Source organism: Lutra lutra, chromosome 6, assembly GCF_902655055.1.
Source record: "Lutra lutra chromosome 6, mLutLut1.2, whole genome shotgun sequence".
Taxonomy (NCBI): Eukaryota; Metazoa; Chordata; class Mammalia; order Carnivora; family Mustelidae; genus Lutra; species Lutra lutra.
In genome coordinates, this window is record NC_062283.1 from 53,919,492 (window position 1) to 53,940,525 (window position 21,034).

Genomic DNA, 21,034 nt, shown 5'->3' on the forward strand with positions numbered 1-21,034 from the left:
AGCTTTGTTGACCAACGCTCTTGAACCCTGAACCACACAGGCTGGCGGGTATCTCCAATCACATAGCTATTTCATATTTCTGGCACCAATGTCTTCTTGGGATGAGGACTCTCAGGCCAGACTTGCTCAGAGCAGAGGAGGTGACGGGAGAGGGGATGTGGACAATGACATTTTGTAGACAATGACAGAGAGTTCCCAGCAGAGCTCCCTGAGGGCTAGCATTCAGTGATTTGTTGAGTTTGATTAAGTCACTTAGCCTTTCTGAGGTGTAATTAAATACCTATAAACTGGACAAAATGGTGTCTGTCCTAACTCTAAAAACTGTCAAAAAAGGAGATGAGGAGGAATCTGGGGATTCACCTACAGTTTTCCTCCCATCTCTAGTCTCTAATCCATTCAGTTACCAGTTTCTGTTGGTTTTACCTACCATTGGTTTCATGGTACAGTTTTAGATTACTTACTGCAATTAGGCCTCCCATTGATTTCTTAAAGATGATGTGTCTACTCTATCTCTACCATCACTGCCTCGATTCAGAACCCCATCATCTCTTGCCCGGCCTGCCACAATGACCCCCAGGGGCCCCTATCTGCCATCTGTCCTCTGCTGGTCCATGCTCAACATCGCCACCACCATGCCCTACACCAAACACACGTGATGCCTCTCTTCTTCTGGCTGCCTTCTACAGGAAACGGTACAGGTCCCAGACTCTGGTCTTCTCCTCATCAGCTTCTCCTGCTCCGTTGTTCCCTCTTACATTCCAGCAACACTGAAATGGACTTGAAACACAACTTCTCTCCACACTCAGCCTATCACTTGCTTTATTTTTTATTTTTTAAAAGATATTTTTCTTATTTATTTATTAAAGAGAGAGCATGAGAGGAGAGAGGTCAGTGGGAAAAGCAGACTCCACGCCACTCAGGGAGCTTGATGTGGGATTCAATCCAGTGACTCCAGGATCATGACCTGAGCTGAAGGCAGTCACCTAGCCAACTGAGCCACTCAGGCGCCCTATCACTTGTTTTATTTAAACACCCTTTCCCTTCTCTCTCTCCTTCACTTGGCCAGTTCTAACTCATGCTTTAAGATTCAGCTCGAGTCATTTCTAGAAATTTCTTTGTAGTCCACCAGACCCTCACTCCTAAACCTCCCCTGTGTACTTTCATGTATTCTTTTTAATTTCACTAGCCCAGGATGTCACAATTATACTGTTTCATGGACAGGAGCGTTATGTAAGAAATGCCCTGATAAACTCCACAACCACTCATGACTAGCTTCTTTGTATCTTCAGTTTACTGGAGAATACAACTCGTCTTCCCCTGGAGGGAATGGAACATAGAATGGTCAAAATTGGATCATAGAGAAGAAAGGACCAGAAAATCTTACATTCTGGGGACTATGAGGCATCTGACAGTGGGGTTTTGAAGCAGTCAGGAGGCAGCACAGAAGGATTGAGGGGGTGAGTGCACACTGGGAGAGGAGCATGCAGGATGGGGAGGAGGACAAGGCTCCTGAAGATGGTAGTGGGATTCATTCTTTTGCTTAGTGCAAACTGCAGACTCATATGGGTGAACAGGGCCTTGCTTGGTGCATCCGAAGTTGATTCCTCTATAACATATGACATTATGTTATACGTAATATGTTACATATTCTGTAACATACATATACGTTGTACATTACATGTTCTGTGACTTGTACATTGAGTACTTGAGGTCTGGTGACAGACTTCCTAAGAAAGCATCATGGTATGTAGGGATTTCTGCTGATAGCATGAGTGACTTTCAAATATTGATCCTATATGTATTATACATACTGCTATAGATGAGTCCTTATATGCGTTTTGAATGACTATTACCAGAAAAAGTTCCAGCCGTTGCTCATCTTAGAAAAGTTCACATTGGGGTGCCTGGGTGGCTCAGTGGGTTAAAACCTCTGCCTTTGGCTCAGGTCATGATTCTGGGGTCCTGGGATCGAGCCCCACATTGGGCTCTCTACTCGGCGGAGAGCCTGCTTCCTCCTCTCTCTCTGCCTGCCTCTCTGCCTACTTGTGATCTCTGCCTGTCAAATAAAAAAATAAAATCTTAAAAAAAAAAAAGAATACATTTTTGAGGGGTGCCTGGGTGGCTCAATCGTTAAGCGTCTGCCTTCAACTCAGATCATGATCCCAGGGTCCTGGGATTGAGCCCCGCATTGGCCTCCCTGCCTGGTGGGGAGTCTTCTTCTCCCTCTTCCTCTGACTGCTGCTCCTCCTGCTGTGCTCTCTCCCTCTATCAAATAAATAAATAAAATATTTTAAAAAAGAATACATTATTGGTAGCCTTCTATTATTATATTATTATCTGGGTCACATTCTGGTCTATATTCGGAAGCTTACTTTTTTTTTTTTCTTTTGCAGAAATACTATCGGTGTTTCCAGACACGGGGAGCCTTGGGGGAAGAACAGACATCACAATTACAGGAGACTTCTTCGACAATCCTGTCCAGGTTACCATAGCAGGTAACCAAGTTGAAATGGCTGAAAATAGTTCATAGTTTTAAATGCTGTAGGAGATTACATACCTCTTACGGCATGGAGAGAGTGGGGGAAGCAATTTTTGCCTTTTCTGACTCGTCACACCACCCTGCCATAAGGTGTTTGACCCATTTTGTTGAGACTAGGTGGGGTTGAGGTCCTGCAGGAACAGGATGTTCTGCGGACACACTCATAATTCATGGGCAATTGCTTCAGGGTCTTCATCCTGGGAATGAAGAGAAGGGAAAAGTGTGGCAACCTCTTCACAAAGGTTTACTCCTACTGAAAGGCAACCTCTCTCCTCACCCTCCTTGCTCAGCCCTCTCTATAAGCTAGAGTAGATAGGCATTTGCTATGTAGATTCTTCTGGAATGTCTTTTTGGCTAATCCTTCTGTGGGACTCTTCGAGAACCTTCTGTTCTGCCAGGTGGGAGGCTCCTCCATTTGGTGACACCAAGGATGCGGGAACATGTCCTCACCATCTCACGTCACACTTGTCCTCCCATGCTCAGTTGAGTGGTGGTGTGTGTCCTCAGTGAATGGCATTGCTTTGCCTGGCTTGCTTTCTGATTACTATAAGCTGCCCTCAGTCCCATTGCCCTGCACACTCCCTTTCTTGGCCCCCTTCATTTTGGGTGACAATGTTTGCTGCATGACCCACATCCAGTTCATTGCCTTAGAATAGGAGCCTGTCTACTTCAGCATGGTTGTGTTGTCTTGCCATTACTTCTATATACCTATCTCTCTTTCTTTCTCATTCTCTCTCTTTCTTTGTCCATTTATCTGATTTAAAAAATTCCCCTCAGGTATTCCATGTGATATTAGAGACGTGTCTCCCAGGAAGATTGAGTGCACCACCAGGGCTCCAGGAAAAGGTGCAAGGCTCACTGCCCCTCAGGCAGGTAAGGAAGTCATCACCACAACTGTTCAGCGAACTCCAGCTATAATCGTGAGGGACGGAGAAGTAGAAATGAGTGTTTGCTGCCTCAGCTGTTTGACTGGTTAGCTCTGTGAGCTCCGGGCCCCAGACACCACTATCAGGGCTTTCCTTTCAGAGAGGTCCTTAGCTTTGTTCTGGTGTTTCACCACACTGCACTTCTAGCCCCAACCTGATAAATGACTAGTGGGGTTCAGGGGAGACCTGATCTGGAAAGCATAACTACAGTCAAGACATTGTTGTAGCCACTGGTCGAAACCCCTAAGCTGCCTCCCTCTATACCATGGGTCAGTTGGGAGCCCATTGTCTGAGAAGACCAGATCATTCAAGGGCCCTCTCCTGTGCTCATAATGACAGCAGCAGGCAAGGCCAGGGAGTGGGGCATGGTGGGGTGCATTTAAATGCCATTTCTTTTTCTTTGGAAAGTAAGGATGTGTTGTTGCCTCAAGTTTATGCCTGAAGTGGGCAGAAATGGGGGAGGCGGGGGGAACAGGTTCCACCTGTTCTTTTCTGCAGATGAAAAGCAAGGCCCTGGAGCACTTTTCTGGAAGCTCAGGTGTAGTTAGGGACGAAGGGCCATTGGCGTGTTTAGCCTAGAACGAGGGGCTGCGCGTCTGTATTCCTCACCTGCCCCACGGGGGCTGACTTCATGGTTCAAGTGCAGATAGTGAGCTCAACTCCAGAAGCTCCGCACTTACAGGGGAAGTAACCCAGCAGGGGGAGAAGCCTTTCTAAAGAAAGACCATTCAGGTGTGAAAATGCATGCAAAACTTTGGCTTGAGCATTTTCTGGGTCCCAGATCTGCCATTTTTACTCAGGGAAGGCTCCCATCCAAGCAAACAAAACTACTGAAGCAGGTGGTAGAGAGAATGTGTGTTTCCTGTCAGGAAATAGAGAGCTGTCCCCTCTTTGAGTGGTTCCTGCATTAGCTGCTTGGGAAATGGTAGGATCATTTCCTGAACACAGCTGTTCTTGAAAGTTAATGTCCTTTATGAAGACCTTTTGAAGTTTCTCCTATGAAAGGAGGGCAGAGGACTATGTAAGGCAGTGGTGCTCCAGGGCCCACTGGGGGGTGCTTGGCCACAGCTGGTTGGTCCCGTGGAGATGGTGGGGGTGTTGCGGCTGACCTCTCCTGAGGGGAGGTGCCCAGGACATGTTTCCATGCGCAGGACAGGCATCAGAACAGTTCTCCAGTAACCCGAGTACTATATTAAACTATGCTCTTACTTTTCTGCTTGTTCCTTATGTACTTCCTTTTTTTTTTTTTTGGATTTCACAAGACGACAGTAGTAGCTTAAAATAGTAATGATAAGTACTGCAGCAATCCTTCATTAAGTATTTACTATATTTCAGGCTCTTTGTGTATATATTTCAAGCTCCCATTTTTTTTTTGCCAGAATTATTAAATTGACTCATTTGCCCCCCCCCCACCCTCACCCCCTAACAGCCTTACTGAGATACTATTGACATATAACTCCATCTCCCTTAGTTTTTGGTGCATGATCTCTACTTATTGTCTCCATTTTGTTGCACAAGAAAATGAAGGCATTAAGTGGTTTGCTCAAAGCTGCACATGTAGGAAGTGGCAGATCTGGAATCTGAATCCACAAATGGATAATTCTCTAGCTGCACCTTTGGTCCAAGGGTGCAATCATGCAATATTGATTGTACATGTACCTTTGGTGTCAAGGTTTGCTTAATATAAAACACAAAGTAATCAGTACAATATCATTGAAAATATCATGTAATGGCAGCATGCCACATAATTTGTTCCATGTGTGAATCCACACATTGGGGCCATGACATGTATAAAATTTAAGGATTGCTGATTTTCTGGGAAAAAAGTGTTGTAGGGAATAGAATTCCCAGGCTGAACTAGACCTTAAAAGATACTGAGGGGGTCTCTGGGTGGCTCAGTCGGTTAAGTGTCTACCTTCAGCTCAGGTCATGGTCTCAGGGTCTTAGGATCAACTCCTGCATGGGGCTCCTGGCTCAGCGGGGAGTTTGCTTCTCTGTCTCCCTCTAACCCTACCTACCCGCTCCCCCTCCCTGACCCTGCTGTGCTTGTGATCACTCTCTCTCAAATAAAATAAAATAAAATAAAATAAAATAGATACTGAAGTTCACTCCTGAACAAGAGAAGTCAGAGCACACAATTATGGTGCCCTCCCTTACTTAATCGTACCATTTGTTTGGTTGGTCAGTTCTCTCCATGACGGGCTTCTCTTTCCCGGACACTCCCATTAAAAAGGACTTCCTACCCTTTTGTGGTCCTCTGAAAATATTTCCCCTTACTGCTCCTTATCAAGTATCTCTTTCCAAGAGTCTCAATCCGACACTATGCAATATTGTCTGCTTTCTGGAACATTTGTGTTATCTGTAGAACCTCTCACGTGACTACTCCATTGGGATCTCAGTTGACTCACCTCTGTAGAGAGTATCTGGATTGCCTTCACTCTGTTATCTGAGGTAAAGTACTTCCCCAGTTTGGGGACAAATGTCCTCTGATGTTTATGAGGTATGCATGTCTTACAGGGAACCGAGGGCTTCTGTTTGAAGTCGGAGAAGCCGTCGAGGGCTTGGATCTCACCTCAGGCACACCGGGGTACCAGTGGCAGATTGTCCCGAATGCCAGTTCACCATCTGGATTTTGGTCAAAAGAAGGGCTGCCCTTCAGGTATGCTGTAGGAAAAGCAGAGTTCCAGTCAGAAGTGTTTTTCTTTACTGGCCTAGGTGAGACCAGGAGACAACAAGCAATGAGATTTCCAGGGGGAGAAATTGGAACATCCACCAATCCAACAACAGTTTGACCACTGTTCTCAACCAGTGTTGGTCATGTTAGTACAACACAAGCCTTCTGTAGGTGCACACTAACTTTCGATCAATAGGTAAAATTTATATTTTCTACAAGTCAGTTTACATCTGCTTCGGGAGATCACTATTAATGGGAATACTGAGCTGGATAAGCCAGGACACTTGGTAGAGAGCAGGGTAAAACTTGCCAAGACCTGAAACCAACCTCTGGCTGATGCCAAAGAAAGAAGCAAGAATATGTCTTTTGGTCATATGGAACACGCACCCAGTGCCAAAGGTCAACCCAGTGGCTGGCGCCTAGCGGGGGAATCTGGTATGGGCTCCGAGAGACATTGTTTTCCATAGCAGTGATGGCAGCGTGATTATGGTTTTCCTATTAGTGTGTTGTGAGCATTTTTGATCCCTTCAAGGACATGGCCAGAATGTCTAGTTTTCTGAAGTGGTCTTAAAAATATAAGAAGTTGAGAATTGCTTAGACACACTGTTTCCTTCATGTGCCCTCAGCGTATATACAGAAGGATGGATTCTTTACTGTGTGACAAATCTCTTCTCCTTTCAAACCTCTTCTCAAAGAGGTTGGTCATGACCCCTGGCTGTGAATTCCAGCCATTCCGTGACTTCCTCCAAGGATTTGGGCATTTAAAATTTCAACTCAATTGTGGAATGAAAGACTTTGTTCCTTGTTCAGGGAATTTCAGACATCAAAGAAGCCAAGGAGGGAAGGAAATCTGAACAGAGAAGAGTAGTCTCTGTTGTCCCAGATGCCTAACTAACTAGGTATTTAACCACCAATGTATAGTTTTAAAGTGGCAATCATGGTGGTCCTTTGTGGCACCTAAGGATACATCTTTATCATAGTTTTTGAGAACCATCAATCATGTTCAAAGGAAAACCTTTCAGCTATATTCAGTGTGTGGGGAAGTGTTAAGGAGACAGACCACCTCAAAATATAAAAGGGAATTTTGGCTATATGTACCATCAGCAGGGAATGTGTCTAACTGTCATTTGGAGGAGTTACAAACCACAGTAACTCTTCCCAGTCTCTCTGTCCTTTATTTCTTTAAAATTCAAAATTTTTAAATTAAAAAAATTAGAGTATTTATTGATTAATTGATAAATCATTATATTGGTGGACCTTTGAAATAGTTATTTTCAAAATGATTTTCAGAAAATATTCTTGGTGTTTATTGAGATAGTTTAATCATTTGCTTAGCCATATCTGTCTCTAATATTAAGGTCACTAGAATTGATCTGAAACATTAAAAAATGTATGGTCATATTTTTGAAGTATTTCATAAAATTGCCTGCATCTTTGAAGTTGTAGGATGTGTCTTTTAATTTGAAATTGTTGACACATTTGATTGAGTTTTCTCTGTGGGTTGTAATATTTTTAATTGGAAAAATAATCTTTGTAGGTGTTGAGGTAATTGGTAGGCTCAGAGCAAATCACTCCCCCACCCTTTTGTGAGATAATATTTAATTAGTAAACCTTCAAATAATTAAAAACTATTTACTGATCACCTATGTTACACACAACATTGTGTTCATTATGGAGGCTTTAGAAGGTAGAGAGCAAGGTCATTATCTTGGGGAATGACCAGCCTTGTCACATGCATGTACAGCCACAGAGCAAGGTCAGACAGCAAGGACTGACCTTCCTCCACATATGCAGTGTGTCTCCCGAATTTCCTATTTAGTTCAACAGATTATGTATTGACTTACTACCATGTTCCAGACCTTCAAAGACAAGTTAGTTCATGAGAAGCAACAACTGAGGAAATATTTATAGGTCTAGTTTGCTGATGAGGAACCATAGGTAAAGTGTTTTTCTAATGTTATAAAACTATCAAGCATCAAAAAGAAGCTCTGATTTTTTCTGATTTCAAGTCTTGTGATTTCTCCAGAAGTCCACCTATACCACATTATGGCATACCTCCTTTCTCACCCATAGGAATATGATATTTTAAAGAGACACAGCAGTCTGTGAGACCCCACAGAAGCACCTTTTGTGAAGTTAATATCTACCATGAGGGAGACAAAATAGAAGCTTCTCTTAATAACACTTGGGGCCATTTCAGTTGGTGATCTCTAGTTCTCGTTCTTTCTTTCTTTCTTTCTTTTTTTTTTTTTAAGATTTTTTTTATTTATTTGACACAGAGAGAGAGATCATAAGTAGGCAGAAAAGCAGGCAGAGAGAGAGGGAAGGAACCAGGCTCCCCACTGAGCAGAGAGCCCAATGTGGGGCTCGATCCCAGGACCCCAAGATCATGACCTGAGCTGAAGGTAGAGGCTTAACCCACTGAGCCACCCAGGCACCTCTATTTCTCTTTCTCTCTCTTTTTTTAAATTTTTTTTTTTAACATTCAATCTTGCATGTTTATTAAATAGTTTATATATAAAATGAAATATCAAGGTGTTCTACATTCATATAAACAATTGTGATAACATTTGAAATTGTAAAGAAACCTACTGAAGAAAAGACATACTTTACTACTTACAATGCTAAGCTAAGCACAGGTGATCATTCTAGATAATTTCTTCTAAATACATAGACACAGGTTTGTGGCTTCAGAAAGCAAACACAGGAGAAGTATAAGGGTGTATCATTCTTCTTTCCTTTTTCACCATAAGACAGGATGGTCCAGTTTGGAAAAACCGAGATCTTTTCTAAGTTCCAAATAGGTGCCATTGCTCACCCAGGAGTCATCACTGGATTTCAGGCTATGACAAATGGTGCTTCTGAGAGAAAGATGGATAAGGGAAGAGTCTGTCATGTGTAAAACACGGCTGGGATGACGGCCACCATCTTGGGTGTGACTATATAAAAGCTAGGAATCAGCCGGGTTGTTCACAGCAAGTTATAAGTTGACATTAAAAACAAAAGGAATTGGAAGACGTAAGAGTCAGGAGAGCACAACCTTGGTTCACTATTGTTTGACTAGATAATATATTAAATAGATAAAAATTCATAAGGTCCAAAGGGGTGGGTAGCTAAAAGTCTTCTTTCTATTCCCATCTCCCAGACTCCTACTCTTTTTTTAAATTTTTTAAAAAATTTTAATTTAATTTTTTTAATTTTAATTTTTTAACTAACATATAATTTATTTCAGGGGTACAGGTCTAAAGGTCTAAAGGGCTAAGCCTTTAGACAGTCCTGTGCTGCAGCTACAACTTTCCCAAAGACACCTTGATTACAAAGGGAATTGTGGCCATTGTGAAGGGATGGGTTGAGATACAGACTAGCAGGTGCTGTAGGAATAGCTATTTCCAGCGTATGCTGGCCACTCACATGACAGAGTCAAGTGTTTCTTCCTCCTTGCCACAAAGAAAAACAGTACAGTGGGGCATCTGGGTGGCTCAATCAGTTAAGTGTCTGCCTTTGGCTCAGGTCATGATTCCAGGGTCCTCAGATAGAGGCCTGCATCGGGCTCCCTGCTTGGCAGGAAGCCTGCTTCTCCCTCTCCCTCTGCCTGATGCTCCCCCTGCTTGTGTGCTCTAACCTCTGACAAATAAATAAAATCTTTTTTTTTTTTTTTTTTTTTTAAGGAAAAACAAAGTGCAAGAGCACTCATTTGTTGGGTCTGTGACCCGGGTGTTGGCTGTTTTTAATTCTCTCTGTTTCTCTCCTTTCCAGAGCACGGCTCAGTGGGTTCTTTGTGGCTCCCGAGACAAATAATTACACTTTCTGGATCCAGGCTGACAACCAAGCTTCCCTGTACTTCAGTCATTCAGAGGACCCAAAGACCAAGGTATTCACCTTCCTCTTACTTTTCTTTTTCTTGTCCCTAGTTCTTTACTCCTGAAAAAAAAAAAAAAAAGAATAAACACCAAAGCGTTCATATTCTACTTGTAATTGTAACATGTCACTAAGCAACTAGGAATTTTAATGTTTCATTTTGTTGGGGGGGTGGGTGGGTTTATTTTTTGTTAAATTTTTTGAAAATTGAGATATAATTGACATGATTTTAATTGTTGAAAAAGAATTTGGTTGAATGTGTTGGCACATTTATTGAGCACTTACTATAAGCCCAATGTTAAGCAACATTGTTTATGTATCTTGTCTCTGATCTTCACAACACCTCTGTGGGCTAATTATATTTATCTCCATTTTCCAGATAAGAAAATGGAGGCTTAGAAAGATTATATGGCCAATCCAGGGCCACTTGGATCAAAAGAGGCATGGTGGTTAGAGTTCAGACTCTGTCTGATTCTAAAACTTGTGCATTTTTCCCTGGTTTTTGGGCAGAGATGTAGCCAGTCTTATTTAGGAATTTCCTGGTCAGCTTTGAAGGATAAGAAAAAGTGCTTTTAACAAAAAGCCAAGATTCACTAGCAGCACTGACAAAGAACCACTTATGCCCTCAAATTATTAACATGCTTCTGCAGAATTATTTTGCTAGTTGCTAGAGAAACATTGTAGATGTTGGTGCGGTCAAGTCATTCTAGGTTTCTCAGTTGGCTTAGTATTATTTTATCCATAGTATCATGTAAAGCCAGGGTTTCAGGTTGGTTGTTTCTGCTCTAAACATGGACCATTCAGCCTTATCTGAATACAGTTTATTAGAGAGACAGAGATAGAGTGAGGAGCAGAGAAGCATATACAACCACAGGCGTGTGATTGAGCTGACTTATTGGAAAAGCAGACAGTCCAAAGACCCTGTCAGTAGCTGTTCAGGCACTTGCGGTTTAAGAAGAAAATGCCCATAAGCTTCATAGTATTGACTGTGATATACTTCTTGGGCCCCAGGTGAAAGTGGCCTCCATCAGGGTGGGCATTGCTGACTGGTTTGACGCTTGGGAGCAGACTGGGCATGACGGGACTCGGCAACGGAAGACCCCCAAGTTGGAGCTGGTTGGTGGCACCAGCTACTACCTGGAAGCAGAGCATTGTGGGAGAGCCCCCAGCAGGGGAATGAGAATTGGCGTCCAGATCCACAATACCTGGCTGAATCCTGATGTGGTCAGCACTTACCACCGCGAAAAGCAGCAAATCCGAATCCACGCCCAGAGACTTCCGGAAATCCAGGTGTGCGGCTGTTCTCCATCCTGTGGGGTTGGATTCAGGGCCTGAACGCTGGAAGGAACATCATCTGGCTTAGTGGAAGGATCACTAGCTGGGAGCCAGGAGGATTGAGTCGTAATGATAATTCTGCTGCCAGAGGGATAGGGTATTTATCCAATAGGATTGTGAGGACATCTCAAACAAATGCCGAGTCTTATTATTATTATTTTTTAGTTTTTTTTTAAAAAAGATTTTATTTATTTATTTGACAGAGAGAGAGAGATCACAAGTAAGCAGAGAGGCAGGCAGAGAGAGAGGGGGAAGCAGGATCCCCACTTAGCAGAGAGCCCAATGTGGGGCTTGATCCCAGGACCCTGAGATCATGACCAGAGCCGAAGGCAGAGTCTTTAACCCACTGAGCCACCCAGGCGCCCCGCCAAGTCTTATTATTAAGATAATTTTACTGTTAGGAATGAACAATATCAGTGCCCTTTCAGTTGCTTACTTCTTGGCGTACAAAGATGAATCCTTATGGACTCTGCTTTTCAACTTTAGAGTCTAATAGTAACACATGTATGCAAATAACCATAGAACAAGGTAGAAAAGAGCAAGTGATGGAAGTGACCGATCTTCCTTTGTAACTAAAATATAGTGTGCCTGTCAGGGAGCATGTGAGGAGCAAAGCAGATACGGAATAAGACTCTGCTCCTGCCCTCCGGCCCCCACCGCACCCCTGGGAGAGGGTGCTAGGCGAGAAGGGCTGAAAGGGGCCCTTCAGGGGCTGCACTGACGTCTCACACCCTAACAAGAAGTGGGGGACACGGGTGAATAGGGAGATAGACATAGGAGAGTTTTCGTTCAGTGCTGACACTTGGGTTCGCAGATGTTTCTAGATGGTAGTGAGTTTAGACAAAACTGAAATTACAAATAAAAGGAAACAGACAGTGGAGGAGATGTGTCCCGAGTTTCTCTGGCTTAATTAGCCCGCGTCACTTATTCCTGTCACTCTCGACAGATGCTGACCGTGTCTGGCAGAGGGAGCTTCGTCCTTACTTGGGACAATGTCACCAGTCAGCCAATCTCTGGAAATGTCACAGCCCATCAGGTGGGAACCTTCTTCATATAATGACAGGTGGAGGAGTTGGGGGAGGGATCTTTATGTCCCCGGTGTACATTCTTGAGTTGGTTTGTTTGTTTTTTTAAAACAGATTCAAAGAGCCATTGAGGAGTTACTTGCCGTCAAATGCAAATTGGAACCACTTTCGGCTAGCAGCCTACTCTGGCTTGGGTTTGAACAAGGTGTGCTTGCCTTGCCTTGACAAATGCTGATCCTCTTCTCCATTGTCTATCTCTCTATCTTTTTCATTTCCTGCTACCAGAGTCAAGAAAAGTTACGGAAGCTGGATTTGGACACCCAGTGGTCACCAGAGTGATGGCACACGTGGGAGGAGGTCACTTGGTGTGGGTTTCAGAGAAAGAAAAGCCATTTCCCTGGGGCTGTCAGGTGGAGCCAAGTGCTCCCCATGCTGCCCATGGGAGAAAGGGCAAACCATACAGGGGGGAATGAAAACACTACAACAATATATCTTATTTAATTCAAATTGTAGCCAAATAAAGGAATTGTTGCATGAAACAGTTGAATTGTTACATGAAACATGTTTACCAAATTATAAACATGCCAGGGATGGTTTTTAAGATACTAATGTGAGCTCAGTTATAGTCAGAGCTCCTTGTCTCTGCTTCTCAATAGTTTTTGATGCCATGGTACACAGAAAAAATTGTCATCAATGTTCGATGCTCTGTGGCAGACAGAATGGGGCTCTGCTGTCAGGAGCCTTCAAGCCTTCAAGCTCGAGCCTCGCTCTGCTAACCCAAAGGCTGATGTCATGGTGAACTCATAACCCAACCCCTTGACACATGTTGGGAAGCTCTGTCTTATCAATCTCTATGCCGGTCTTCCTGTTTTATCTGCCTCCAGGCCCAGAAGGTTCCAGCTTTGAGGGGGACCTCACCAGTGGAACAGAGCCCTTCTGCGGGAGGTTCAGCCTCCACCAGCCTCGACATCTTGTCCTAACACCCCCAGCTTCCCAGAAGGGCTACCAGCTAGATCAGTACACGCACGTAAGTAGCAGTGCTCACCCTCCTGGGTGGGTTGGGTAGGGAGGGTTATACTCTGGGGTTGAGACTGAGGAAGCAGAAGCTAAAAGGAGTGATTGCTGGGATCTGCTCCCTGTGTGTTTCAGGCTGAGATTCTGGGTTTCTTAGCTGCTGTTTCAAGTGGTGAACAGATACCTCTGGTCCTTCATTAGTTAGTGGTTCCATGGAAATGCCTTTGTCTTAGCTGTAGACCCATGGATGTTTTTACATGCTCCAGGATCTTCTTTGCTCATTGGGGAAGAGCGTGGACACTGTAGTCAGACTGTTTGATTTTGAATTTTGACGCTACCCCTACATGTCCTCAGGGTCTCGCTTTAGTATACCCCTCTGTGAAATGGGTAGTCATATGGTCTAGAATTGTGGTGGAGATTAAATGAGATAGCCTACTAATGTGTGCACTGGTTAGGACTCTGTTAAATGCTAGTCACTGTTCTTTATTATGTTTTTTTTTAAAAGATTTGATTTATTTATTTGACAGACAGAGATCACAAGTAGGCAGAGAGGCAGGCAGAGAGAGGGGGAAGCAGGCTCCCCACTGAGCAGAAAGCCTGATGAGGGCTCGATCCCAGGACCCTGGGATCATGACCTGAACCGAAGGCAGAGGCTTTAACCCACTGAGCCACCCAGGCACCCCTATCGTTTTTTGTTTTTTTTTTTTTTAAATTGATGGGTTGACTAACACATTTCTTGAGTAACTTATATCCTTTGTGCCAAGCTCTGCCATCTTTCATAAAAAGAGAGCAGCCTCTTTGCCCTTTGGGAGCTAGAGGGAGCCTAACGGGCTGGCTGAACTCATGGCAGTGTTTGGGGGTGGGTGGCTAGAGGACTCTCTTTCAGGCCTGAGATCATATCATTCTTTGATATTCCTCAAAATTCCATCTCCTATGTGTTTCAGGGTTCAGTCAGTTCTTAGTGGAACTTCCCCGGGGAGCTGGGATTAGGCATGTCAGGTTGGGGTCCCATCCATCTTCCAGTGTGCCCTCTACAGGACGGGATCCCAAAGAGGGGCCATTTGCCCACATGGGGAAGTCTGGAATTATGGAGATGATTCTGGTTGTTACACTTGGGAAGTGTTACTGGCATCTAATGGGCAGTTTCTAAGGATGTTGCAAAACATCCCCCAATGCACAGGACAACCCCATTCCACGCCCCCTGCTGACCAGAAAAGAATTATCCAGTTTGAAAGGCCAACTGTGGAAAAAAAAAATTCTGTAATAAATTCTTCTTGGGAATTTTGCTTAACTCAGAAACCAAGGATGACAGTGAATTAGAGTTCAGGCACTGAGGCTCAGAGAGGTGAAGTGAACTGCTCAAGGTTACACAGGTAACTGGGTCAGAACAAGTGTGTTCTAGCTGAGATACTCCAAAGTCCTAACTGCCAAGCACAGTGGTAGGCATTTCATAACTCTCCGTGGAGTCAATGACAATTTATTCTGTTTGCCTTTCTGGTGAGATTAGTAAGCTCCAGGAGGATGGGACCTGGACTGACATTAACTATCACAGCATGAGGGAGTTTCCTAGGGACGGGACCCTCTTGATGACACATTGCTTGAATGGCTACTTCTTGCACTAATCGAACTCATACCCTTCTCTGTTGTCCATAGTTGTGCCTTGCATACAAAGGCCACAAGAATAACATCCTGAAGGTGACCGTATTTTTCACAACCGACTCTCAAAACTTCATTAAGAAGAACATCACCTGTGACTGGAGTCTTGTGGGGACCAGTCCCGACAGGTAGCTAATCTGTGGGAAGTGTGGTGGCAATTCTGCTGGCTGGGATGATTAGCTGTCTTGGGGATAGGGGCCCATGTGAGGTACTGATGATTTCTTATTTTGGGCCTCAGATATTAACCTGGGGTTCTTTTTTTTTAAATTTAACTATTTATTTTAGAGATAGAAAGCATGCACATAAGCAGGGGGAGGGACAGAAGGATAGTCTCAAGCAAGCGCAGACTCCCTCCTGACATGGAGCTGGATATGGGGCTCGAACCACCACCCTGAGATCATGACCTGAGCTGAAATCAAGAGTGGGACTCTTAACCAATTGAGCCACCCAGGCACCCCTTCCCTTGGGATTCTGAACACATCTTAGTCAACTAAGAAGTTTGATTTAAGAGTAGTTAGTTGTTAGGAATATAATACTTTTTGCAAATACCCTTGACACTTTTCATGGGGATAGAATGATAGAACATCTTATGTGAGAGAGATTTTAGAGACTGTTCCTTGACATTACTGATAGGAAAAACTGGGACCCAGAGAATTATTCAGTCACCAAAATTTATATAGCAAGTAAATAAAGACTCTGCAATGAAACTCAGGCCTCTTGCTCCCTTGATTTTGTGTTCTTTCCATATTGGTCTTACGGGTTTTGTAAGTGGTCTTAAACCTCAGTGAGTCTAGGAGTATTAATCTTCTCTGTGGGTAGAGCCTAACGTATGACCTGCTGAAGATACATAATTATACTGTAATCTGAAAATGCTGCTGACATTGTCATGAGCGAATGACTGCCTTGAAGTGTGCCTCACCCACGTGATACCACACACTGAGCTTGTCTTGGATGGGATGCCTGTACCCATGGCACACAGGACTGCTGGGGTGCAGGGGTTCTTGGAGTGTCTCTCCTGACTGCACAGTCTGCAGGCCCTCAGGCTGGTGAACTTGGCTCTCTGGGAAGGGGCTGCAGGTGCACACAGAGAGGCCCAGTTCTGCTGTGGGCTTTGTTTTTCAGTTGGCGGTTCACTTGCACGGACCTCTGGGAGACCTGTGTGCGTGGCTCTGTGGATCTCGAGCCAGCTCTGGTAAACTCCCCTGTGCTGGTTCACCAGATCGACCTCTTCCCTCTGTCTCAGGAGACCCGTGGGTTCTATGTGGATGAAATTATTATTGCGGACACAAACATAACAGGTGATTATTGAATCTGCTCTCTTTAAGGGGCCTGTCTATCAAATGCTGACCTCAGACTTTTCTGCTTGTGGCAGTTCTTCTTTTAATGCAGAGGAAACACATGACTCCCCGTCTTGTCTGATTGGTCCTGGAAAGAAGATTGGTTTGGGATTGTGTGCCCTTGGTCCCTCTATCTTTCTAGCTAACCCCCCCCCCATTTATCCAGTGCTTGCTCTTCTGTGCTCTTACCCCAATTTTACCACTTTCATGCTGAGAAGCTTTGTTTCCTCATCTGTAAAATGGGCATAAGCAGGACCCCATCTTATTGAATTACTGTGAAGGTTAACTGAAGTATAGAATGTAATGAAGTCATTACAGGTCTTGGACCATGGGAAGTTCTCAATAAATATAAACAGTTATTATTACTATTATCATGATTATTATTAGGTTAGCAGGATTTCTACACCTATCCATGAATTTATGTCTGTCCTGCAAATTGCTGGAAGGAATAAGGCAATATCTGGTCCTGTAAATGGGCTAAAGGTCTCATTTACACCTTCAAGGCAGACTCAGAAAAGTGAGAGAGTTAACCATGTCTTTATGAGAATAGGCTTGTCCTGCTTTCTGCCTATCCACATTCCTCCTACTCAACTTTCAGAGCTCAAGCTTAGTCCCTTCCTCCATGATCTTCCCCCTTGATCTCCTTTAGGCACAGCAACCTCCCCTAGCTTTGCTTGTCCATGAGTCTTAGGGACAAAGAGCTCATCAGGGGTCCTGCTGTCATCAGGAGTCCAGGCTGTGCAAGTATGATGGGCACTCAGGGGAAGAGAAACCCACAGCCAAGACAGAATGGGGCAGTCTGTCCCTGGGCTTCGAGGCTTCCAACTTTTGCCCACTTTCCCTTTTCCCTTTATAGTCTTGTGTCTGAAAGTTATAGAGCTGAGGGCAAGAGAGATTGGGGGATGGTGGCAGGAGGTCTCACTTTCGGCCCTGAAATCTCCTGATTCTAGGATACTCATCAAAATTCCATTTCTTACCTGGTTCACTGGTTTAAGTGTTTGGGGACATCTGTGCTTTGACTGATTTCAAACCCTGTTCATGTTATGGCATAATTAGGCGATGATAATATTCAAATGGAGTGCTGGGGTAACCACTTGAATTTCTTGGGGCCCAAGACAACTGGCTGGACCTTTTGTTGCTCTCCCCACCCCCCACCTAAGCACTATCTGGATTCCTGGAGTGCTGAGGCGATCAATATTTCATGCACTTGAACCATTGACTGGGAACTCAGGACTAGATGATCAACTCTGTTTCCACTCTCTCTAAACCCCTGAAGTCCAGGAGCCAGAGCCCCTCCTCACTGCCCCACCCTTTAGCCACCAAATGCTCCAGTATGTGGGACCACCTAGGGTTGAGGTGAGGGGCAGGGGGGAAGGGAGGAGTGGCTTGGGTGAAATAGGCCCCCCTCCCATTTTGTCTAGTTTCCCTGCTGGCGATGACTTTGCTTTGAGGATGATTTAATGGCAAGATGAACCCTCCACAATCAGGCCCGATAGCCATTGTTAACTGAGATTTATCTGATCAGCTTCACACTTTATATGCTCTGATCTCCTCTCCTCTATGAACGTTCCTTGTATGTAATGGTGCCTATCACTTACTTCTCATTGAGATTTCAGAAGCCCATGAAGTGGTCCTATTATCTCCACTCTGTAGATGAGGAAACCAAAACTAAGAGGGGTTGAATATCTTGTCCCAAATCACACAGCTGGGATGGGGGGGTTGTCATCTGGACACCAGAGCCAAGCCTTCAATGACTCTGTGCCCAGATGAGCAAATAAGCATTTATTGAACACCTACTGTGTGCTTAGTATCATGCCAAATTAGCAGGGGTCATGCAAAGATGCTGCGCTTTGGACAGTCCACAGAACAGTGGATCAGAACACTGCCCACTGTTCTGATCATACAGTCTTGGGGAAGATGTGTCCCTTACCCAGGGGAAGAGAATCATAAAATATTATGCTGGTCATTTTGAATCTGCCATCCCACTAAACTCCCTGTGCCATGCAGATTGATGTGTTATGATTCCCACTTAACCAATGAGGAAACAGTCTTAGGTTATGTTGATCAGCCAAATGGTTACCTAATACAAGTGGAAAATCAGGATTTGCGCAGTAGTTCGTTTGAAGGCTTGCCCTGTTTCTGCGCATATGCTGAGCCCGCTCTGTGAATGAGCGCTCACATACCCCTAGAGGGCGCCTGTGCGCTCAGTGTTCTGAAGGGGATCTGCTGTAGGTTCCCAGAGTTGCCAGGGGCCTTGGGGAGGAAAGGAGGAAGGGGTAGCAGTCCCGCTGCAGTAGGTCCTCTCTGTGTGGGGGTGCATCGCATAGCGTCGGGAGGGACGTTGGCCTGGTGTGGGGCTTATTAAACTTAGCTATGGAATTAGCGTTTGTCTCATTCAACCATGACCTCACATTTTCCTTCTGGTCTGAAGCCGCGTCCTCCTGCCTCCTTTTCCTTTGCTCTCATAGTGGCAGACAGGTGGGAATCTCTGCTTGAAGTGGGGGTTGAGAACTAAGTAACTCAGCATCTGCCGCGGGGATTTTCCGCCAGACACCAGTTGCTTGCTGACGATGGGATCATTGGTCTCTAGTTTCTCAAGCAGATTCCGAAACAGCTCGCCCCGGGGGCAACCTGGTAGAGTCGCTCTGCGTGGTGGGATCCCCTCCAGTCTACAACATCAGCTTCTGGTTGGTGGGGTGCGGCCGGGAGCTCCCACTCATCACCGCAAGGTAGGGAGAGGTCTTTGCTCACTTGTCCCTTCTTACGGTTGTTAGTTGGCCTGGGGGGGACACAGAGGTGGGACTTCTATCAGGAAGAGCTACCTGACTTGTTGCTTAAAACCACGGTTCTCAGTCTTAACAATGCAGAACGGATTCACCTGGGAAGTCTTGTTAAAACACAAATTGCTGGGCCCTAACCACTCTGTCTCTAACTCAGTAGTTCTGAGGGGAGGCCTCAGAATTTGAGAATTTGCATTTCTAATGAGCTCCCAGGCAACGCTGATTCTACTGGTCTGGGGCCTACACTTTGAGAGCTTATTTCTAGTAAATTTGTTTTTAAGTAGTTGTATTTTTCTGCTGTTCAGAGCTTCCCATTACCACTGTATTCTGCTTACTTTCCGCATTCCATTTTCCATATATTAATCTAATTGGAATTTTTCGAAGCGAAATGAAATAGTCTAAGGAAAAAACCCAGCTGTTTCTTTTTTTGGGGGGTTATTATGCTAAGGGAAATGAGTCTTTAGAGAAAGACAGTTATCATATGATCTCACTGATATGAGGAATTTGAGAGGCAGGGCAGGGGTGGTTATGGAGGGAAAAATGAAACAAGATGGGACTGGGGAGGGAGACAAACCATAAGAGACTCTTAATCTCAGGAAGCAAACTGAGGGTTCTTGGAAGGGGGTGGGTGGGAAGGATGGGACGGCTGGGTGATGGACACTGGGGAGGGTATGTACTATGGTGAGAACTGTGCATCGTGTAAGACTGATGAATAACAGACCTGTACCCATCCCTGAAGCAAATAATACATTATATGTTAATAAAAAACAACAAAAAAAGCTGTTGCTAAGAACTTACCACCAGATGGCACTAGAGGCCCATAAGCGTTGCTTCTTACTAGACCTCAGAGTCTAGGCGCTGTTTATAAAGCAGTAACCAAGGATCAGGCTCCATCCACCCAACTCCTGGAACACACGTGTGCTCTAATTCGTTTTTTTCATTTTTCACTTAAACCCCAATAGGGATGAAAGACTCGAGATGCGCTGCCTTTAACATTTTTCTTTCCATCTTTTTCTAACATGTGCCAAGATGAGTTCTGCTCATACATGGCTGGGGCGGTGTATAAAGGGCGGGTACAGAGAGCTTGAGTCTGTGGTCTGCTCTCCTTGACTTAGTGTTCCATGGCCCGCTGGGCAGGAAAGATGTGCAGACCATCAACAGGATCAAGGAGTGAAGGAGCAGCGGTGGGGGAGGGGGAGCGGCCATCTTAGCCATCCTGCAGTCCTGCATTCCCCATGCCAACGCTTTAACTCAGAAATGCTAGAGGCTGATTTGGGTTACTCTGAACAGGTTCACAATGGCAGCCTTCCTTTCTCCTATTTCCTCAAGTCCATTAACTCCTTCCGGAAGCCTCCCGCCTCAGCAACACAGGACCCCCTTGGGCTGGCCTCTGCTAACTTTATCCCCCAATGCAGATGGCATCACTCTCTTTCTGTATAGTTGTATTTAAGTGCATCGACATGCAGTTCTTTTTCTTTTTTTAAAAAGATTTTATTTATTTATTTGTCAGAGAGAGCACAAGCAGGGGGAGCCGGAGGCAAAGGGAGAAACAGGTTCCCTGCGGTTTCTCCTGAGCAAGGAGCCTGATGGGGGGCTCGATCCTAGGACCCTCGGGATCATGACTTGAGCTGAAGGCAGATGCTTAACCCACTGAGCCACCCAGGCATCCCCATCAACATGTAGTTCTTAATATTGATAAAGGTCATATATATTTATTGTTGAAAATTTGGAAAATATAGTAAAAGACTTAGGAAAAGATAAAAAGTCACTCATAATCCCTCTGCTTAGAGGTAACTTATACTGATATGTTAGATCCATATTCTAACTCCCTTTTTTCTAAGCAGTTTTTGTATACATATGCCCATATATATATGTATAATATTTACTTTT

At 44.6% G+C, this 21,034-nt stretch overlaps 1 protein-coding gene across 2 annotated transcripts in view; it reads left to right on the forward strand.

The window, feature by feature from the left end:
- LOC125102236 (fibrocystin-like) overlaps positions 1 to 21,034 on the forward strand; it is an 85,923-nt gene that overhangs the window by 20,288 nt on the left and 44,601 nt on the right. For both annotated transcript variants that reach the window (XM_047733201.1, XM_047733200.1), the window contains exons 12-22: positions 2,394 to 2,495; positions 3,317 to 3,412; positions 5,983 to 6,124; positions 9,896 to 10,010; positions 11,009 to 11,287; positions 12,279 to 12,368; positions 12,472 to 12,562; positions 13,242 to 13,384; positions 15,025 to 15,155; positions 16,150 to 16,325; positions 18,955 to 19,093. In XM_047733201.1, the coding sequence (XP_047589157.1) occupies positions 2,394 to 2,495; positions 3,317 to 3,412; positions 5,983 to 6,124; positions 9,896 to 10,010; positions 11,009 to 11,287; positions 12,279 to 12,368; positions 12,472 to 12,562; positions 13,242 to 13,384; positions 15,025 to 15,155; positions 16,150 to 16,325; positions 18,955 to 19,093 (1,504 nt within the window). The remainder of the gene's footprint in view (positions 1 to 2,393; positions 2,496 to 3,316; positions 3,413 to 5,982; positions 6,125 to 9,895; positions 10,011 to 11,008; positions 11,288 to 12,278; positions 12,369 to 12,471; positions 12,563 to 13,241; positions 13,385 to 15,024; positions 15,156 to 16,149; positions 16,326 to 18,954; positions 19,094 to 21,034) is intronic.